This window comes from Scyliorhinus canicula, chromosome 1 (genome assembly GCF_902713615.1).
Source record: "Scyliorhinus canicula chromosome 1, sScyCan1.1, whole genome shotgun sequence".
Lineage (NCBI taxonomy): Eukaryota > Metazoa > Chordata > Chondrichthyes > Carcharhiniformes > Scyliorhinidae > Scyliorhinus > Scyliorhinus canicula.
The window spans coordinates 283669018-283690684 of NC_052146.1; the positions used below are offsets into that span (position 1 = coordinate 283669018).

General features: G+C 46.4%; 1 protein-coding gene across 4 annotated transcripts in view; it reads right to left on the reverse strand.

Annotated features, from left to right (window-relative positions):
- The window catches only part of ryr2a (ryanodine receptor 2a (cardiac)), a 936900-nt gene that overhangs the window by 102572 nt on the left and 812661 nt on the right, over positions 1–21667 (reverse strand). For all 4 annotated transcript variants that reach the window (XM_038814319.1, XM_038814304.1, XM_038814294.1 and 1 more), the window contains 3 exons: positions 5576–5704; positions 3547–3651; positions 3111–3192 (listed from right to left, as the gene is read on the reverse strand). In XM_038814319.1, the coding sequence (XP_038670247.1) occupies positions 3111–3192; positions 3547–3651; positions 5576–5704 (316 nt within the window). The remainder of the gene's footprint in view (positions 1–3110; positions 3193–3546; positions 3652–5575; positions 5705–21667) is intronic.

A 21667-nucleotide genomic window follows, 5' to 3' on the forward strand; every position in this document is an offset into this window, starting at 1 on the left:
CTCATTTGGGCAAAAGTTCTGCTATTCGGCTCAAACTCACCCATTACCCCAGCCGTCACTGATCTAAACTGATTTCCTGCCCCTCAACAACTTAAATGTCAAATTCCCTTCTTCATTTTTAAACAGCACCAGGGTCTCGCTACCCCCCCCCCCCCCCCCCCCCTCTCTCCACAAACTCCTCCAGACCTCCAGTGCACAAGATCCTTTCGACTCTCACCTTTTGGTCAACCACCCACCCGTCACTCCCAATGTCAGTAACAAAGCATTCCAGCTCCACTCTCCTAGTTCCTTGTCCACTCCACCTTACCCCCTTTTAATAATCTCCACAAAAACATCTCTCCAACCAAGCTTCCACCTTCTACCCAATTCTATCCTCCTCTCAGAATCTATTCTTTCCTGGTTCCATTTTCATACAGTTAACTATCATGCACTTTGAAGTGGTTTTAATGTTAAAAATGCTATACATGTTTAAGTTGTCATTCATCAGCAGCTCTGAGCTGTTTTGACATATTACACTGCATCAAAGATTGTCCTAATTGTTGGACTTGGTCAGACACCTTTTCTAGCCTCTATTTAGCCAGGAGGTGGCCTTCAAAGCTGTGCAATGCAGCCAATTAAATTCCCGTTTCTAATCAAAACTTCTCCCACTTTCAAATTTAAAAAGTCATGTTTTGAAAACACAAATGTTCCGAGAGCTATGGGGAATGTTGTAGTTGTGGTATGCACCGGAGGTGTTTGATAACGGCTTAGAAAAATTCAGGCATGTGGTACAATGTAGCAGAATGGGTAGAGACTTGGCTGATGGGAAGATTCGGGTTAGGGGCAGGGTCAAGGGAAATACCAATTTGGGGGTACCATAGATTTGAGCCAGTGGAATAAAAATTTTCGGAGATGGAAGGAGAAAGGAATTAAGACACTAAAAGATTTGTTTCTTGGGGGTCGTTTTGCGGGATTGAAGGAACTGGGAGCGAAGTGTGGGCTGGAGCAGGGGGAAATATTTAGATATATGCAGGTTCGAGACTTTGCCAGAAAGGAGAAACAGAGCTTCCCAGTAGAGCCGGCTTCCACATTGCTGGAGGAGCAGCTGACGACAGGGGGACTGGAGAAGGGGGTAGTATTGGCGGTTTACGGAGCTATTTTGGAGGAGGAAAAGGCGCCGCTAGAAGGGATCAAGGCAAAGTGGGAGGAAGAGTTGGGAGAGGGTATGGAGGAGGGGTCCTGGTGTGAGATGCTCTGGAGGGTGAACGCCTTCACTTTGTGTGCGAGATTGGGGCTGATACAGCTGAAGGTGGTGTATATAGCGCACCTTCAAGGGCGAGGATGAGCCGGCTCTTTGAGGGGGTAGAAGATGTATGTGAACGTGGCGGGGAAGACCCGCAAAGCCATTCATATGTTTTGGAACTGTCCAAAGTTGGAGGATTACTGGAAGGATGTGTTTAGGGTAATCTCTAAAGTGGTGCACGTGAAACTGGACCCGGGTCCTCGGGAGGCCATATTCGGGGTGTCGGACCAGCCGGGGGTTGGAAACGGGCGCGAAGGCAGATGTTGTAGCCTTCGCCTCATTGATCGCCCGAAGGCGGATCCTGTTAGGGTGGAGATCAACCTCTCCACCCTGTGCCCTGGCGTGGCTGGGGGACCTGCTGGAATTCTTGACGCTTGAAAAGGTCAAATTTGAACTGTGGGGAAGGATGGAGGGATTCTACAATTCATGGGCGTTATTTATTGTGCACTTTCGAGAATTGGATCACATCAAACATTAGGGGGATGGGGGCTGGGAGGGATGGGGAGAAGGAGGACAGTATGTGCTAATGGTGACTATGAGGGATTCCTGATTCCTCTTTGTCATTCGTTTATATTAACATGCGGGCTAATGTTTGGGGGTTTGGTGAGAAGATGGCATCGTTGTTATTGATATGGGGATTGACATTACATTCGTTAATGATTATTGTTTATTGTTAGGTGTAAACTTGGGAGAAAATATGAAAAAGGAGAATAAAATAAATATTTTTAAAAAAGAGTAAATGGATTTGCTTGAGGAGGGGAGGTTTTGGAAGTTGTGTACCCCAGAGGCCAGAACAAAATCTGCTGGTGATATGGAGGAAGGAGTTTTATACAGTAAAGACGGCAACACATTTTGGAAAGACATACACAGGTTGGCAGAATGGACATTAAAGTGGTCATTGCAATTTAATATGGATAATACAAGTTGGGAGGAAAAGCAAGAATGGAAGTATATAGTTCATGTAAAGGCAGAGAAGTAGAAGCACATGAGACCCAGAGGTTCAAGCACATAATTCCTTGAAAGTGCGGCCTCTTAAAAACGTCAATAGAATTTTGGGTTTTATCAATAGGTGACAAGAGTACATGAGTGACAAAGTAATGATAACTTTGGTCAAAACACTGGTTATCCAGAGTTAGACTATTGTGTGCAGATTGGAGTGCCCCCAATCAGATTTAAAGAGATTGTACAGCATAGGGTCACCAGAATAATACCAGTGACAGCAAACTATAGTTATGAGATATTGGTATTATCTCTACTGGTGTGGACGAGGTGATTAAATAGAGGTTATTCAAATCCCAGACGATTTTCTTTCCCAGACTAAATAGAAAAGGATTGTTTTGGATGGGAACTCAGTGATGTGTGATCATTAATTTTAAACTATTACTGAGAGTGAGAAGAGCAATGAAGACACATTTTCTTATGTACAGGGTTGTTGGGACATGGAATGCTTTATCACAACGAGCATTAGAGGCAGAGGCCATGACATATTTTAAGGGACAACTGTAGAGATATGTACAGCTGTGAAAATACAGGGCAGTTGGGTTAGAATTGGACTGCCTAGCATTGAGCTGGCATCACTCGGATGGGCCAAATTGTCTCTTTCTGAGTTGTAAAAGGTCCAAACTTCTATTTTAGAGAAATATGACAGTGGGGAAATGATATTGGATTATTTCAGAAAGGAAAACATTTCAATGCTAAAAATGCGAGAGGACAGGCATAAGAACAGGCAGAAGAGTAATTCTGAATTCAAAAACAATTGAGATTTTATTCACTAAATTATGAATTAAGACTATTTGCCTCTCACTTCATTTCACTGACCCGTACCTACCTTCCAGCATTGAAAGCAGCATAACCACCATATCCTTTTGGAGGTCCATTAACTCCTTCAGCAGCTCAATTTGACTAGAGTCCTGGAAATTATAATATGTAGACACTGCAATGAATCATTTCAAGGCTTTTATTTTGTCACATTTCTAGTATTGCAGTTGAATGTCAAGGATCAAGTAATGGTACAACGCTGTGAAGAAATTGCAGAAAACACTTTTTTACATTTATTGTCTATTCCAAATCAGCAAAATACTATTCAGTCAATTTACAGTCAAATTTTAAAAACTTAATTTTACTGTGCTTTGCCTGGTTAAATTTTCCCTTAGTTCCTCAGATCTTTTTGTCCTTTAGAGATATTCTGCCTGGAGGTGTCACATGACCCGAGTCTGAAATAAATACCAAATATCCCTTCTTTCGTTAGGCACCGACTTACTAACCTGGGAGAGTTTCATTTGCATGTGGGCAAAGACATGAAGAAAGCCAACCACTGCATCCCATAGCCTGCTGTGTGCCAGACTCTGCTGATTTCCAGTGCAGGGGCCCTACAGGGGTGGATAAAGAGAGCTGAGTACAATTCTAGTATAATTTGCATTGTACTAGTTGACTATCAAATATGGGACCTTTGAAGCTAAAATAACGGTTCCACATTTTGTGGCAGAATCTTGAATCATAACTGTCAGCTTTTTTTCAGCTGATTTACATGCTCACCTCTAAGTAAGGTGGCTGTGGTGTCAAGTTTCTCTTTGGGACTTTATGTTCATAATGTGCTGACTCTCTGAAGTTAACAAAGATAGCTCATCCTGCGCTCAAGTATCTGGCACTTCAAACCACGTCAGTAAATCATGTCAGTCATGTACCTGATCTTATTTATGTCAAGGCTGTGTCAATCTTTACAATCTTAGGCTAAGGAATGAATCTGGAGACAAAAAGGCCGATTTTAACTTGAGGCACAGTACAAGAGTGGGGAGGTGGGCCAGAGCGTGTCCTGGTGTTTGCCTGTTGCTTCTGCAGTGAGGCACAAGCCATTTTGATGCCCAGGTCTGATTTCCTTGGGACAAGTGAGCTGCTCTTTCCAAGAGCCCGAACAGGCACGATGCGCCAAATGGCCTCCTTCTGTGCTGTTTGATTCTAATAATGACTTTAAATGTGCAGTTTGGATGACATTTTACATGCGTGTGATCTGTACGTTCCTGAATCTAGATGACCGAGGGGGTCACCTAATTAGGTCTTTAGGGTGATGTAAGGAATTCAGTAGTGTAGGGAGAAAACATTTTCTCTGATGGGGAAGCCAGAACAAGGGGGGCATAATCATAAAGTTAGAGCTAGGCTATTTAAAAGGGAAATCAGGAAGCATTTTTTCAGACAAAGAATAGTAGAAATTTGGAACTCGCTCCCTCAATTGCTGGGTCAATTGAAAAATTTAAAAGGATTGAGCTTGGTAAGATTATCATATGGTGAGGGTTTCAAGGGAACTGGAGCTAAACCAGGCAATCAATGTTGAGGTACAGATTAGCCATGATCTAATGAAATGGCGGTACAGACTTTTGGAGCTGAATAGTCTTCTCCTGTTCCTTCCAGATGTTTCTTTTCAATTAAATGCAAAACATTATATAACTGTTCTGTCAACAGTAAAATTAATTAATTATTGGGGTTATTATGTTCCTGGAAGATTGTTTTGCAAATTATTATACAAGTCAATGAAGTGAGTCACACTGAAATTCACTACAATGTCAAGTATGATAATCACTCAGATTTTGCAGTCAGCAGCGAATTAACACATCACCATTCATTATGGCTTTGAGTTGCAATTTACAGGTAATGAGAAATCTGATACAATTTGGTTCTCTACAGGGTTTTCTGCAATCTGTGTGAATAGGGTAAGCAGCATTGCGTCTTCTCAACCAATCAGATTGAAAGATTCGCACTGAGGGATGCAGAACCTGAACAGTAGTGTAAAATAGAATATTTAATTCAATGTAAGATCCTGCACTGAAAGCAAAATAGAGAGAGGGAAAGTAAGTCAGAGATAAAAGAGGCAAAGAAAAAGTTGAGTACAATTTTTCAGTTTTTGATAGTCTCCCAAGACTAATGGAAATCTGAAGGAATGAGAAAAACCACACTTGTAAAATACAATTTTTTAGTTCCGGAGAGGTTGTTTCTTTAAATTAAGATTACATTTGAATGGAAAATCCCAACCTTTTCTGATATTATTAGTGCATACCTAATGCGTCAGTACCAAGATATCATGTGCATCACGCATTTGAATTCTGAATCTTTTGCTGACATTGTTAGAATGAACCTTTTGGTAGAGCTGGTAATTTAATATGGTGAGCACCGATAGCCTCAGTATTATTTTCTTCCACAAAATCAAGGCCATTATGATGAAAACAATATACAGCTTAGAAATATGATCTGATCGTCACACAAGTCTAATTCTAGAGTAGTACCAACTCTCTTTGATTCTACCTGAATGTACTCTGTAAGTGTGTTGAACACTTGCTTTGCCACATTGATTGCCTTTGAGAAATTGCGCTGTCCCTGTTCATCAATGATGTCCTTCCCAGAATAAAACCAATAGAAATCACTGATTGATTCCTGGAAACAAGACAGAAAAAAGCATTGGTCATAATGATGGACATCCAGTGTAAAGTATCTTCAAATGTACACATGTTGCTCCGATATCTGAAGTTTATTGTGCTTTTCAAGCCTTGGATTGTGTACTAAATCAGAGGTCATGTTTTTTCCTAGTTTTTCAGCTTACGCATAGGAATAGTTAGCTTTATTCAACGTACCTCCGTGTAGGCAAGCTGTTTTATAGATACTGCACAACTGAGAAGGCAATCAAAAGTAAACTGAAAATAAGACGGCTCAATTATTTCATAAATTGCTGACAATCCGCTTAATAAGTTTGATCCTAAAAAGCCTGGGTAATGCTCGAGTTGCAAATTGGAACCTAAAGTGCTGCCGGAACAGCCTCCAAATCTTCAGCGTGGCCACCACCACCAACTCCCAACAAGGTTCAAAGGCCACCCAAACCAATGCTTTGCCACGCATTCTCTCAGATTGTCCATGCCACCTTCTTGAAACCCCTCCTCACCCAGTATAGACTATGCGCATTCCAGAGGTTCCATGCAACGCCAATGGACAATATTTCATAGATCATAGAATTTACAGGGCAGAGAGAGACTGTTTCATCCATCGAGTCTACACCGACCCCTGAAAGTGCACCCTATCTCAGTCCACACCTCCACCTTAACCCTGTAACCCAGCAACCCCACCCAGCTTTTGGACACTACGGGGCAATTCAGTGTGAAAAGTCCACCTAATCTGTACATCTTTGGACTGTGGGAGGAAACCATAGCACCCTGAGAAAAAGCAGGCTGACAGGGGGAGAACGTGCAGACTCTGCACAGACAGTGACCCAATCCAGGAATTGAACCTGGGTTCCTGGCGCTGTCAAACAACAGTGCTAACCACATTAATTTTACATTAATTGAGGGGCAAACCATCTCAGCATCTAATAAAAACCTGCATATCATTGATTTTGAGAAAAAATGCATTATGCCGTGTGAAAAAAAAAAACCTTTTAGTCCTATTAGCTGTGTCAACAATCCCGACATTACATCAAAGATGTCAATTTGTTATTACAACTTCTTCAAGTTGGCATTCCTTCTTAGATAAATGGAACCCACCTATAGTTTTGAAACCTCTTAGCATTTGAAAGGCAGCCAAGCATTGATAATGACCACAGCTATCCAATCAATAGACTTCTCTCTGGGAAGGAAAGAACAGTAGGTGCTCTTTTCAGTTTCAAACCACAGTGTCTATCAATCAATATAAGGGAGCAGGGCATTACATTGTTTTCAAGTGTAGCATTTTTCCAAGTATCAAAACTATCATTTAAGAAGGAGGAAGTGATGAACCAGGACACTACAGGCCAGTCAGTCTAACTTCAATGATGGAGAAACTATTGGATGTAATTCTGAGAGACAGAATTAATCTGCATTTGGAGAGGCAGGGATTAATCAAGAATAATCAGCATGGTTTTGTTAAGGGAGATCATGTCTGAGCACCTTAATTCAATTGTGCGGAGTGACCAGGTGCGTAGATGAGGGCAATGCATTTGACGTAGTCAACTTGAACTTAAGCAAGGCTTTTCAAAAGGTCCCACATGGGAGAGTGATAGCCTGTGAGATCCAAGGGATTTTGGCAAATTGCTCCAGAATTGGCTGAGTGGCAGGGAGCAGAGGGTGATGGTCGAGGGGTGCTTTTGTGACTGGAGGGGTGTGTCCAATGGGGTCCACCAGGGATCAGTATTGGTGCCTTTGCTGATTATGGTTTATATAAGTGATTTAGACATGAATGTTGGAGGGCTGGTCAATAAGTTTGCGGATGATATGAAAATTGGTGGGGTGGTAAATAGTAACGAGGATAGACTTAGATTACAGGAGAATATAGACAGGCTGGTCAGATAGGCTGATTAGTGGCAAATGGAATTCAATCCGGATAAGCGTGAGGTAATGCACTTGGGAAGGACAAACAAGGCAAGCGAATACATGATGAACGACAGGACCCTGGAAACCACCAAGGATCACAGGGACCTTGATGTGCTAAATCACTGGCTTTTAAAGCAGACCAAGGCAGGCCAGCAGTGCGGTTCAATTCCTGTACCAGCCTCCCCGAACAGGCGCCGGAATGTGGCAACTAGGGGCTTTTCACAGTAACTTCATTTGAAGCCTACTTGTGACAATAAGCGATTTTCATTTCATTTAATTTCATGTACACCAGTCCCTTAAGGTAGCACGGCATCCCAAAGATGTGCAGTCCAGGCGGATTGGCCATGCTAAATTGCCCCTTAATTGAGAAAAAAGTAATTGGGTACTCCAAATTTATTTTTAAAAAGGTAGCACGGCAGGTGGATAAAGTGGTTAAGAAGGCATATGGTATACTTGTCTTTACTAGCAAGGCATAGAGTTGAAGAACAGGGAGGTTTTGCTGGAACTGTTTAAAACATTGGTTAAGCCAGAGCTAGAGTATTGTGTGAAATTCTGGAATCCACATTATAGGAGGGTGTGATAGCACTGGAAAGGGTGCAGAGGAGATGTACCACAATGTTCTCTGGGCTGGAGAGTTTTAGTTATGAAGAGAGTTTGGATAGACTGGGGTTACTTTCCTTGGAGCAGAGGAGACTGAGGGGAGACAAGATTGAGACGTATAAAATTATGAGGGGCATACATCGATCGAGTGGACAGGAAGAAACCTTTTCCCTTGGTGGAGAGGTTACTAACCAGGGCATAGATTTAAGGTAAGGGACAGGAAGTTTAAAGGAAATGTGAGGAAAACATTTTCATCCAGAGGGTGGTGGGAGTCTAGAACTCACTGCCTGAAAGGACGGTAGAGGCAGAGACCCTCATAATATTTAAGAAGTAATTAGATGTGCACATGTGATACCAAAGCATACAAGGATATGGGCCAAATGCTAAGTGGAATTAGAATAGATGGTTGGTTTTGACGCGAGCAGGCAGGATGGGTCAAAGTGCCTTTTCTGTGCTGTAGACCTCTATGACTCTATGAGCAGCTTTTTAAAATCAGCCAATGCCATTTAAATGACAATAGAAAATATGACAGAAAGGCTAACAGGATATTTTTAAACATTTTTTCACTGCATTGGGGTGCTTTCTCCATTGGAAAAGCACTGTATTGCATGTAAACAAATGTACAAGCCTGGTTAATGTACGTGTCAACTTGCCTGTAAAGGTCAGATCTCTACGATGAATCACTGCATTAAAAATACATCTACATTACAGTACAGCACCAAATAATGACTTCTGAAGTGTGAAAACGCTTTCCACTTTCTTTTCAGCATGTTCCAGTCTCCCCATCAGGTTTTCCATTTTCTTCATGAATTCTTAAAACTGATGTACCTTTCATGAGCTTTAAAACCCCACATTACCATATGAAAATGGTGTGCGGGAGGAAATCAGATTTCCATCCCCCATTTAAAATGTTGAACCCAAACTCAGGGGGCCCCGTTTTGCACGCCAGGCATTCCTGTACCAGAAGTAAATGGTGCGGTATCAGGAATGCAGAGGAAATTCGGATTTTGGATTTCCACCCAAAATATCTTGCCGAGTCAGTGTGACTCAGGAGCCTTTAAAAGTGGCAGGTGGGTCCCGATTCCGGGTTTGCTGACCGTATTTCCAGAGTTTCTGATTTTCAGTGGTGCCTTTTAATGGTTTGGGTCATGAGCCCGCACCCTGTATTCTTGACATGGCTGGCTCCATTGTGGGGATAGGCATTTCCTAGTCCTCCGCAATTATCAGGGAGTCAGGCCAGTAGTGATGAAGGGTAAGGGAGGCTGAAGGGTCTTTTCTACTTTTATGAAAACTGGGACCAACTCCCACATGACTGAGGCAGGCCTTTTAAACAAGCCCTGTGACTGCCTCTAAACTTTCCCCTGAGTCAGTTGGCCAAACGAGAGCCCGCACCTGTCTCCCCACAATGAAACTCTCATCCTTGGGGACACTTCCTCCCAAGGCGGAATAGATGAGCTGAGAATTTTCCCGACTCCTGCTACTCGCCTCAAGGAGGAGAATCCAGCCCCATGTATGGCAATTCCGACAATGAACTGTGCCTCTGCATCCAAAAATAATCTGGCCCCTTATCTTTATATTTATAAGATTATTTAACAATGTAAGTAATAAAAAAGCGACAAAGTATGCAAGCATTCCTGAACTGGCAGGATCAGTAATCAAGTGCAGTGCTCCATCCAGAATGTGTCCTTTTAAATACAGCTTTGCTCTGTAGAGTAAATGTTGACCACGTGTCGTTCATCATTCATACTGTAAGGTTTATCTTTTAACATATTTTGTGCTATATTTCTCTGGTCTAACTTTTCTAAATTCGATATAGTATCACAGCAAGAATTAGTTGCCTGGACATCAACAGTAGCGCATGCCCTAGGAGCCCATATGGAGTACTTTTTCATCAGTCTGTGGTTTTCTGCAGTCTCCTTGTCATCTCTGCATTTGTCTCACCTTCCCCACTGATGAATATGCTCAATAACGTCTTTTCCGTTACAAGCCAAGCCTTAGGAATTTGGGAGAAACTCTTCAATTACTCCTTAAGAAGGAAAAACGCTGTTAATGTAGCAGATGTGCAGCAACCGATGTCATACCTGTTCACTCCCTGGGCCAGTTTTAGGAGCTCAAGGTAAAGGTAGCACCCACTCCAGTCATGGTCATCCACTTGGTGCTCAATTATCACATGTGCTGACTCCCAAGCACAAAGAAAATTTTACAAATTACTGCCTACTACACAGCTAACATTCACTGCAGGAATAGAAAGTGAGGAGACAAGTTGTTCTCATCATAATTTGCAGCAACATTGTAAAAATGTTCTTTTGAACGTATATCAATCATTACATGCAGCGAGCACAGCCATTCTCTGGCCACAGTTTCCATCATTCAACTTCTTATTCACTATCTATCATTAATTGTTTTGTGTTCGATTAGAGGGCCAATTGGCGTTGTGAGGACAACAGAGGTAGTTTTAAGGGATTTATATTTGTACTGGCAAACATTATAAATAAGATATAGTTTTAAGTGGGTTTAATTTAATACTAATGTGCTTGGAAGGGTAAACCCTATAGTTAAATTCAAGCTGGACAAAAGTGATTGTATGTGTGGGGTTTGCTTAAGTTTCAACTGTGTTTCTACTGTGCTTAGAGAGGGATATGGTGTGAAGAATAAATAAAAGGCATATGGATGTTTCTTAGCAACTAGGGCCTTGTAATGTAGAGAAGCTTTTAAGTTTCAGTTAGCTAATTTCATTGCAGTTGGAGATATGTGGTGAGAGAGAGGCAGCTCTCACAGCACTGCTGGAAGCAGTTGGTTCAGAAGACTAGGGAGCAAACATGTCTTTGCTAGAAGAAAAGCCATACCATGAAGAACATAGAACATAGAACAGTACAGCACAGAACAGGCCCTTCGGCCCTCAATGTTGTGCCGAGCCATGATCACCCTACTCAAACCCACGTATCCACCCTATACCCTTAACCCAACAACCCCCCCTTAACCTTACTTTTTAGGACACTACAGGCAATTTAGCATGGCCAATCCACCTAACCCGCACATCTTTGGACTGTGGGAGGAAACCGGAGCACCCGGAGGAAACCCACGCACACAGGGGGAGGACGTGCAGACTCCACACAGACAGTGACCAAGCCGGGAATCGAACCTGGGACCCTGGAGCTGTGAAGCATTGATGCTAACCACCATGCTACCCTGCTGCCCCTTAAGAAACGAGCATGGATCTAAAGAGCAGCTAGTTAATGAAACTCGAGAAAGTGAAGAGAAGCTTCCAAGAAGTCTGAGGTTAAAGGTACTCGAAAAGAGAACTCCTCAGTAAAAAAAAAAGACAGAGCTGAGAAGAAAGCTGAGACGTCAGAAAGAAATCTGAAGTGATTTTCCGGTTTTAAAATGAAATGAAACGTGAGATTTTATGGCAGCCTGTGGTATATGAGTTGAAATAACCATGGAAACTGGTGGCTGGATCTTGGAATTTGTGTAAAGGCAGTTAAAGCAAAGTAAACCAAAAAGGGGTGGTGGAAAATCCTGGACTAGATTTGCTGTTAAAGGTGGAGTGGAAACTTTGTTGAAAAGTGTCATTTGTAAAATCTGGTCTGGATTTCGGAATACAAACTGCCAAGGGAAAGCGTTAAAATGAGAGATTATTGAGAAGTACTTTGTAATCCGTGTTAATCCTCTGTGTAATTGCTAGGGGAAGTAAAGACATAATGTATTAAAATAAAAAGTTTTCATGTTTAATGTTTTTTTTCCTTGTTGTTAAAACTAATTAGTGGTCCTGTGATGTTCTTCGCCCACTTTTTATAAACAAGGAAAAGTCACTGTCTTTTGAGCCAGAGCTCCATTCTGGGATCGTCCTGTCCAGTTACAAAATATGGGAGTGAAACGATGTTCATAGACTCACAATACATCTTGTTTCATTGTGGAATCTTGGGCCAGCTAACTTTATAATCCAATGACCATTGCAAGTTAACTTAATACCAAACTGTGTATTGCTAAACAAAATCCAATCCAATCCAAAGCTCAATGTGAATAATTCAGACAGGCTTCCAAGTCTTCCTCAAAACTGAGGCTAGTGCTACAGGGGAAAACCAGGCAGAGTTAAGAAACTAAAAGGTGTTTCAGTGTGATTATAAAATCCTTTGTTATAACCCTTGTTCTGCAACCAACATAAGGCATGATGGAAAAGGCTTTTATAAATATATCAAAAGTAAAAATTAGACAAAGAAAGGGTGGGAATCATTCAGGGACTTAAATGATCAAGGAAATAAAAGAATGGCAGAGTTTCTTAAGTATAAATACAAAATACTGCAGATGCTGGAAATCTGAATTAAAAACAGAACACGCAGCATATCTGGCTGCAAATGTTGATCTGTTACCGCTCATCTCTCTGATGGTGATCATGGGCTGGAAATCTCCCCCTTGATCTTTATTATCGAGGCAACATAGGATTCAGGTAGTGGGAAGATAAATTGACTAATTAGATTCTAATTTACCCAGGGATTCAATTAGAGGTGTTTATACTTGACCTGCCCATCAGAAAGCAGATGGGAGGACAATTTAAATCAGCTGATTGAGTTGCCCATCAATTATTGGCAATGCATTTGACAACAGAAGGGGTCATTTAAGGAAAGTTGTTTTTGCTTGTTGGACCACGAGGAGCAGATGCACGTTTCGTGGTTCTAGGAGCGCACATTAGGCCTTCCCTGTCCCAGGTTACGCACTTCCTGCAAAATCCCTTCTAGAATCCTGACCACAGCTTACCTCTGTGCCAGTCAGCTGTTACATTTCACCCTATTGGTGCAGGCAGCTGGCAGGAAGCGCAGACAAGCCCAGGAGGTTTCAATGGCACGTGCCTCGCATTACTGAGCTCCAGCACATTTTGCCACTTGTCGTGTGAGAGTACCTTTAAGAAATGGGTGTTTATAAATGGGTATGTATATAAATATCTGTAGTGAGAGTACCTTTAAGAAATGAGTGTTTACTACTGCAGTGATGTCAAAGAGTGGGTGGAGCTGGGCTGTCTGTCAGCTTTTTACTTTTGTTTTAGGCTGTTTGCTGCAGGGTGTGTTTTAGTTTCATTTCCAGAACTGGATAGCTGCAGTCTCTCTCTCTGTAATCTAAAAACTGTAAATCAATCCTTTGGTGATTTAAAATTAAAACCTGCTCTCAGCAGTGACTTTAACCTGATGTGCTTCTGTTTAAAGGTTGTTTAAGTCTTATGGATGTTAAAAGGACAGCTTAAGGATTACTTAGTGTTGTATTCTTTGGGGGTTGTATTTGAATTAATGGTTGCTAAGATGTTCACTGTATGTTTTAAAAGGGTTAACTTGAGTTCATAGAATAAACATTGTTTTGCTTTAAAAAAAATACTTTTCCATTTCTGCTGTACCAGACCTGTAGAGTGGGCCATGTGCTCCCCATACCACAATCTATTAAAAGTTGTGGGTCAGGTGAACTCAATGATATGCTTTGGGGTTCTCTAAACCCTGGGCCATACCAAATTGGGGGCTCGTCCAGGATAAAAGTCTATCTATTGGATTGGCTTAGTGAACTTAAAGACAGTGAGGGGTGAGCATATTGTGGTTGCTTTTCAGGTGTGGTATTCTAGTGAAAGTAGGGAGTGTGTTGTGGACAATGGCTCTTTCAGAGATTCAGAAGTTTTTGAGGGTGGAGATGGTCACACGCAGTACCTTATGGACAGAGACTAAAAGCAGACTGTTAGATTTGGCAAAAACATTGCAGTTAACATTACCTGACAAAATGCGAAAAGATGAGATAATTCTGGTGGTGGCTAAGCATTTATAGTTGCCTGAGATACAGTTTGACTCATTGGAAATGGCAAAAATTCAGTTACAAATTAAACAAATGAGAAAGAATTAAAGCAGGTTGAATACGAAAGAGATAGAGAGGAAAAAGAAAGAGAAAGGGAGTTACAGATCAGGGAAAAAGATAAAGAGAGAGCATTTGAACTTCAGAAAATGGCCATGAAACATGACAGTCAGTTAAAATTGGCAGGTGCAATGGGAAATGTACAGTTGGATGATAGTGATGAGGATAGTAAGAGCGGCATAGTCAAAGGCTTGGTGAGGGATCTATTTAAATATGTCCAAGCATTGCCACGGTTTGATGAGAAGGAGGTAGAAGCCTTTTTCATTTCATTTGAAAAGGTAGCTAAACAAATGAAATGGCCACAGGACATATGGGTATTACTGATTCAAACAAAGCTGGTATGTAGGGCGAGTGAAGTGTTTGCATCACTATCAGAGGAGATATCTGAGTAGTATGAGGAGGTGAAAAAATCCATTTTAGGTGCATATGAACTACAGACAAAGGTTTAGAAATTTAAGGAAATACATGGAGTTTGAAAGGATCAAACAGAGTAATTTTGATAGGTCGATAAGGGCGTTGAAAATAGACCAAATGTATGACGCTCTCAGAGAAATTATACTTTTGGAGGAGTTTAAAAGTTCAATTCCTGATGTAGTGTGAACTCATGTGGAAGAACAGAGGGTTGAAACTGCGAGATTAGCAGCAGAAATGGCAGATGCTTATGAATTAGGTCATAAATAAAAGTTTGGTTTCCAACATCAATTTCAGCCTGTGAGGGATAGAAACTGGGGACATGAGAAATACTCAAGTGGTAAAGATAAAGGTGATCTGATGGTAGATAATAAGGAGAGTGTACCTCAAACTAAAAAAGAAATCCAGGAGGGTGTAAGAGACATGAAAAGTTTCAAATGTTTTCACTGTAATAAACTAGGCCATGTAAAGTTACAGTGTTGGTGGTGGAAGAAAAGCACTGGGAAGACTGATGTGGTAAAACAGGATAAGACAGTGGGGTTTGCTAAAGTGGTAATTTGTTAAAATAAAATGAAGCGAAGGAGGTGCAAAAGATTGCACAGCCTGATCAAGAGGTAATTGATAAGAAGGTGCCAGATCTCTTTAAAGAATTTATTTGTGTGGGTAGAGCTTACTCATGTGTATAAGGATGAGCAGATAAAGAAAGAGATATGGGAACTAGTCAATCTTTAATGATGAGCGATGAGGAGTTCTGTAGTTTGGTAAGAATGTTCCCAAAAAAGGTGGTAATATGTGGAATTCAGGGTGAGAGGAGTAGTGCTCAATTATATAAGGTAAGGTTGGAAAGTCTAGTGAAAAGTGGTGAAGTGGTAGTCGGAGTAATAGAGAAACTATCTTGTTCAGGAATACACTTTATCTTGGGTAATGATATAGCTGGATCGCAGATGGGAGTGATGCCTACTGTGGTTGATAAGCCAGTGGAAAATCAGACAACTGAAGTGTTGAAGGACGAATATCCTGGGATTTTTCTGGATTGTGTAGTAAAAAGGTCACAATGTCACATGTTGAGACAAGAGGAGAAATCAAAGAGTGAAGATGAAGTTGAAGTGCAATTATCAGAAAGGATTTTTGATCAGATGGTTGAAAAAGAACAACAGGTGGAGGATGAGGCAGATATTTATAGTTCAGGAAAATTGGCAGAGTTGCAACAGAAAGATGTAGAAATAAAACGGATGTATCAGAAAGCTGAGTGTCTACCAGAGTGTTATTACCGTAAAAGTGATATCTTGATAAGAAAATGGAGACCTTTACATATGCAGACAGATGAAAAGTAGGCAGAAGTTCATCAAGTAGTATTGCCGGTACGATATAGGAATGAGGTGTTGCGAGTTGCACATGAGGTACCAGTGGGAGGTCATTTGGGAATAAGGAAAACTCAAGTTAAAATGCAAAAACATTTTTATTGGCCTGGACTACATAAAAATGTAGTTAAATTTTGTCAATCATGTCACACATGTCAAGTGATAGGGAAACCTCAAGCAGTGAGAAAACCAGCGCACTTAATACCCATTCCAGCATTTGAGGAACCTTTTACATGGGTCCTAATTGATTGCATAGGACCGCTTCCTAAAACAAAAAGTGGGAATCAATGGTCGCGATTCTCCGCTCTCACGCCGGTTCGGAGAATAGTGGGCCGCGCAGATTTTCACGACGCCGGTCCGACGCCCTCCCGCTATTCTCCAAACCCCACACAAACTACACGTCAGCATTCCCGGCAAAGGCCTCGACAGACCCCCCGACACGACCAGAAGCCCGACTTTTTGGCCCCCCCGCTATTCTCCGGCATGGATGGGCCGAAGTCCCAACGTCATCACGCAATGTTTTCACGCCGGCCAACACACCTGCTTTTCAAGTTCGTCAACCAGTTGTGCTGGCTGACGAGCGCTTCGAGGAGGTGAGCGCACCGCTCAGCGCACTGCTGGAGTCTGGCCACAACGGGGAAGACATCCCCGAGAACGGGAGTGGGGTCCAGAGCGGGGGGGGGGGATGTGGGAGACGGAGGGGGGAGAGTGGGAGACTGAGGGGGGGAGTGTGGGGGACAGATGGGGGGAATGTGGGAGACGGAGGGGGGAGTGTGGGAGACGGAGGTGGGGGAGTGTGGGAGACGGAGGGGGGGGAGTGGGAGACTGAGGGGGGAGTGTGGGAGACGGAGAGGGAGAGTGGGAGACGGAGGGGGGAGTGGGGGAGACTGAGGGGGGAATGTGGGAGACGGAGGGGGGAGTGGGGGAGACGAGGGGGGGAGTGTGGGAGACGGAGGGGGTAGTGGGGGTGACTGAGGGGGGAGTGTGGAAGACAGAGGGGTGGAGTGTGGGAGACAGAGGGGGGAGTGTGGGAGACGGAGGGGGGGAGTGTGGGAGAATGAGGGGAGAGTGTGGGAGACGGAGGGGGGGAGTGTGGGAAACGGAGGTGGGGGAGTGTGGGAGACGGAGGGGGGGAGTGGGAGACTGAGGGGGGAGTGTGGGAGACGGAGGGGGGAGAGTGGGAGACTGAGGGGGGAGTGTGGGAGACGGAGGGGGGAGAGTGGGAGACAGAGGGGGGAGACTGAGGGGGGAGTGTGGGAGACGGAGGTGGGGGAGTGTGGGAGACGGAGGGGGGAGTGGGAGACTGAGGGGGGAGTGTGGGAGACGGAGGGGGGAGTGTGGGAGACTGAGGGGGGAGTGTGGGAGACGGAGGGGGGAGTGTGGGAGACGGAGGGGGGGGGGAGTGTGGGAGACGGGGGGGGGAGTGTGGGAGATGGAGGTGGGGGAGTGTGGGAGACGGAGGGGGGAGTGTGGGAGACGGAGGGGGGAGTGTGGGAGACGGAGGGGGGAGTGTGGGAGATGGAGGTGGGGGAGTGTGGGAGACGGAGGGGGGAGAGTGGGAGACTGAGGGGGGAGTGTGGGAGACGGAGGGGGGGAGTGGGGGGGGGGTACGGAGAGAGTGAGCGAGTGACTCGTCCAACCCCGGTTACAAAGTGTCTGCCAGCATGCCATGGCGTGCCGGTCACGAGGACACGGCCGCTGGTTGCCCTGTGGCTTACGGCCACAGGCCACTGACGCACCGGTGAAGAGGACGTAGTTAACTGCCCGTTGGATGCAGAAAGTGACCAGGGGTTAGGCTGCCCGCGTGTCAGCAGCGCGACCAGGCCACCGGGACACACAGGTATCCCGTGGCAGGCGGCTGCCGAGGTGTCGACTAACCTCCGTCTAACATGTCCCGTTTCTCTGCCCCCCACCACCCTTCTGTAGGTTAGCACAATGTCTGCGAACAGAACGGCTATGTTCTGCGCAGTGGTTGGGGCCGCTGCACTGCATTTGGCGATGCAGCAGCATCCACAGCCACAACCCGCAGTGGATGCAGGGCCAGCTGCAGCAGCAGAGGGAAGGGCCGAGGAGTTGCCAGTCGGCGAGCAGCATGGGGAGGAGGAGGAGGAGGGGGAGGAGGAGAGAGTGAGGGTGCAGCCACGGCGCCAGAGGCGACGACCAAGGCCGAGGGTGTACCGTGTCCGGATCCCTTTCCTAAAAATGACGGACATCACCTGCAGGAGGAGACTCCGGCTGAGTAGGCGGACGGTGATACATATCTGTCACCTCGTGGCGCACCTCGCCCTACGTGGAACGGGGGGAGATCACGCGATCCCGATTGCCATCAAGGTGACGGTCGCTCTTAACTTCTATGCGACCAGCTCCTTCCAGTCTCCGAGCGGAGACCTCTCCGGGATCTCCCAGTCATCGGTGCACAGGTGCATCCGGGATGTGACCGACGCCCTCTATTCCATCGCGGACCGCTACATCACCTTTCCTGAGGACCAAGCAAGTCAAGATTCACGAGCTCGTGGATTTGCCAGCATGGCCGGGATACCGATGGTGCAGGGGGCAATCAATTGTGTTCACGTCCCCATGCGCCCGCCTGCAGAGGACAGGGAGGTCTTCACAAACAGGAGGGGGTCATACTCCATGAATATCCAGGTGGTATGCGACCCCCACATGACGTTCATGAACGTCTGTGCAAGGTTCCCAGGGAGTGTGCATGACTCCTACATACTGGCACAGTCGTACATCCCTGCGATGTTTGAGGGACGTCCCCCCCGGCTGAGGGGCTGGTTGCTAGGCGACAGGGGTTATCCGCTGAGGTCTTGGCTGATGACGCCTATATGGAGGCCTCAGACCAATGCGGAAACACGATACAACGAGGCCCATGCAGCAACCAGGGGTGTGGTGGAGCGCTGCCTTGGGCTCCTGAAGATGAGATTCAGGTGCCTGGACTGCTCCGGAGGGGCCCTGCAGTACCAACCCGACAGGGCCGCTCGCATTGTAGTGGTCTGCTGTGCGCTGCACAACATCACGATGCAGAGGGGAGATGACCTGCTGCAGGAGGCGCAGGGAGAAGCCAGTGGCAGTGGCGCCAGCACAGAGGAGGAGGAGGAGAGGGAGGAGGAGGCTGGCGGAGTGGCGGGCGCAGCACGCAGACACGACCCAGGTGCTGGTGATGCCCAGGAGGCGGCACGACGGACCCGGCGAGGACGGCGGGCACGCGACGCCTTGGTGGCAATGTTAATTCATGGTTAATTTGCAGTCAGTCTAGATTCAATAAAATCTGACATGGATTTGCAGGTATCATATCATTTAATTATAATTAACTTGCAAGGCTGACTCAATCCATAGAGCCACAGGACACACATACTGTCTTCTGCAGCCTCCAGGATTAAGAGACTCTCAAACAAAAGAACTCTGGAGATATACTTCAAATTACATCAAGATTTGCATACAAACTTACCATTGGTCATTTTACACACCTCCTGACCTGGCCCTATATCCTAATTGGCTCTCTTTATCCTGGGCACATTTTTAACCCAGCATCCTTTTCACTATTCTCCACGAGGCTACCATCCCCCGAGCCATGCTTTGCTCTCCTCTTTGTTCTCTGTCTGTGAACACATTACCCTCAGGGTCCTACTGTCCCTCATATTCGTTTGCTCACTTCCTCATTAGCACGGTTCACGCGTCGCTGAACACCAAACCACCACCTGCATCGCTAGTCGTGCAGAGGGTCAACACACAACTGCCCCCACCACAACCCCCCCCACACCCCCTCTCCGTGTACCCTGCTCCACTTCGGCATCACCCTTACCACTGGGTCCAGACGGTATGGCACAACATTGATGGCTGTGTCAGCAGGTGTGATTAGTGCCATGTGGAATGATGACAGCCCGCTCTACGATGAGCTGTGAGCTCAGAATAGTTAGAGAGAGTCTGACCCATGGTAATAGCTGAACCATCCACCCTGGTGGCCGCTGAGTTCATCACGGACACTCCATCACCTGCCCGCGTCGGGTAGCTGTGGAGGGGGTGGGGGGAGGGGAAGGGACTGCACACCCGGCACCGAAGTTTCACCGATCGTCACCCCAGCGACACTCGGTCACCATCACGATTCCTGTGGCTGTGGAACAATCACACGGTATTACAAGTAAGGTGGAACAGTGCGTTTATTGTGAACAAACATTTACTTGTGCCCTAGCCCCTACAACTAAACTGTGCCCTTCACCCGTGCCAACTTACTCAGTGTCCCTCTTTGTTGCCTTACGGGCCCTACCACTACGTCTAAGTGATTCCCCAGATGATACAGCAGGAGTGGAGGAAGACTGCTGCGAATCGCCCCCTTCGACTTGTTTCTCCTTCGGCAAGCGTTTCCTGGGGCGACCCGGCCTTGATGGGCCAGGCTGCTCTGCGGGCGTCCCGGGTGACGTTGTGCCACCCTGCTCTGCCTGCTGCCCACCCGATGCACCAGGGATGGGACGGGGGAGGCCGAGAATTCCGGGACGTCACGTGATGGAGTTAATGGGACGGGCCCCAAAACCTCCTCCTCCCTCGGGGAGCCCGGTGGCCCCCGGGCCTCACTTTGGGACAGAGGTGCGAGCGGGGAGGTGCCCCGTCGCGCCACCGACACCTGGCGCTGCCAGTCCTGGAGGCCTGCAACCAGGGTTTCTTGATGCATCGGCTGTGTGGGTGGGTTGAGAAACTCCAGGAACTCGGAAAACGTCTGGGAGCCAGCTGGATGCTGGGCCTGGCCTGCCCTCTGCCAGTCCGGGCCCTCGGCTGCTCCACCAGGATCCGAAGGTTTGCAGAGACGGAGTCCAGGGAGTTAGACATTCCCACCAGGGACTGTGCGATCTCAACCTGTGAGTGCACGACGCCATCCAGCACATGTGTCAGGTGGTTGATGCTCTCCGCGACTGACTGCTGGGACTGTGCCATTGACTGCTGTGACTGTGCCATGGCGTGCTGCGACTGGGCCATGACCTGCTGAGACTCGGCCAAGGCCCGCAGCGCGTCGGCAATGTCGTGTTGGCTCTGGCGCATTGCTGCCTGTGAGAGGGCAACCCTGTCCAGAGCCGAGGATGACGCGTGCACATTAAGCCCAACGCCTTGCATGACCTGACCCATTGCCTCCACCGCGGATGCCACCCGTGCGGTGTCGGCCTGGGTTGCTGCCATGAGCGGCACCACTCCCTGCTCCTGGACGCGGTTCGATTCCTCTAACAGCGTCTGCAGAGTCTGGAAGACAGCCCTCATCCCGTCACTGTATCCCTGGGTTTCTTGATGCATCGGCTGTGTGGGTGGGTTGAGAAACTCCAGGAACTCGGAAAACGTCTGGGAGCCAGCTGGATGCTGGGCCTGGCCTGCCCTCTGCCAGTCCGGGCCCTCGGCTGCTCCGACCTCCACCTGCTGTACCTGCTCAGCTGTGATGTGCGACCCAGACTGTAACCCAGGAGCCTCATCACTAAATAGCCCAACCGGGGTGAGTGTCTCTGGGATGGTGGATGGTGTGGGAGATAGCAGTGCCGCAAGCTCAAGGTCGTCTTGGGTTGACGCCTCCTTTATGTCGCTGAGAGGCCGCAGGGCATTGGCGGGCCATTTCTCTCTCTTCCTCTCTCGCCGCCCTCTGGGTGTCCTGCTCCACAGATTCGGTTGGGGAGGATGGGACTCCCCGCTGATCGGGCGCCCTCTGTCGTGCGGCCCTGGGTGCGGTGGGGGCAGATGCCTGTCTCCGCCTGGAGGCACACAGCCCTGGTCGTTCGGCATCACGTCCTAGGGAAGAGAATGAAACGGGTTATTTAGAGACGCTCGGC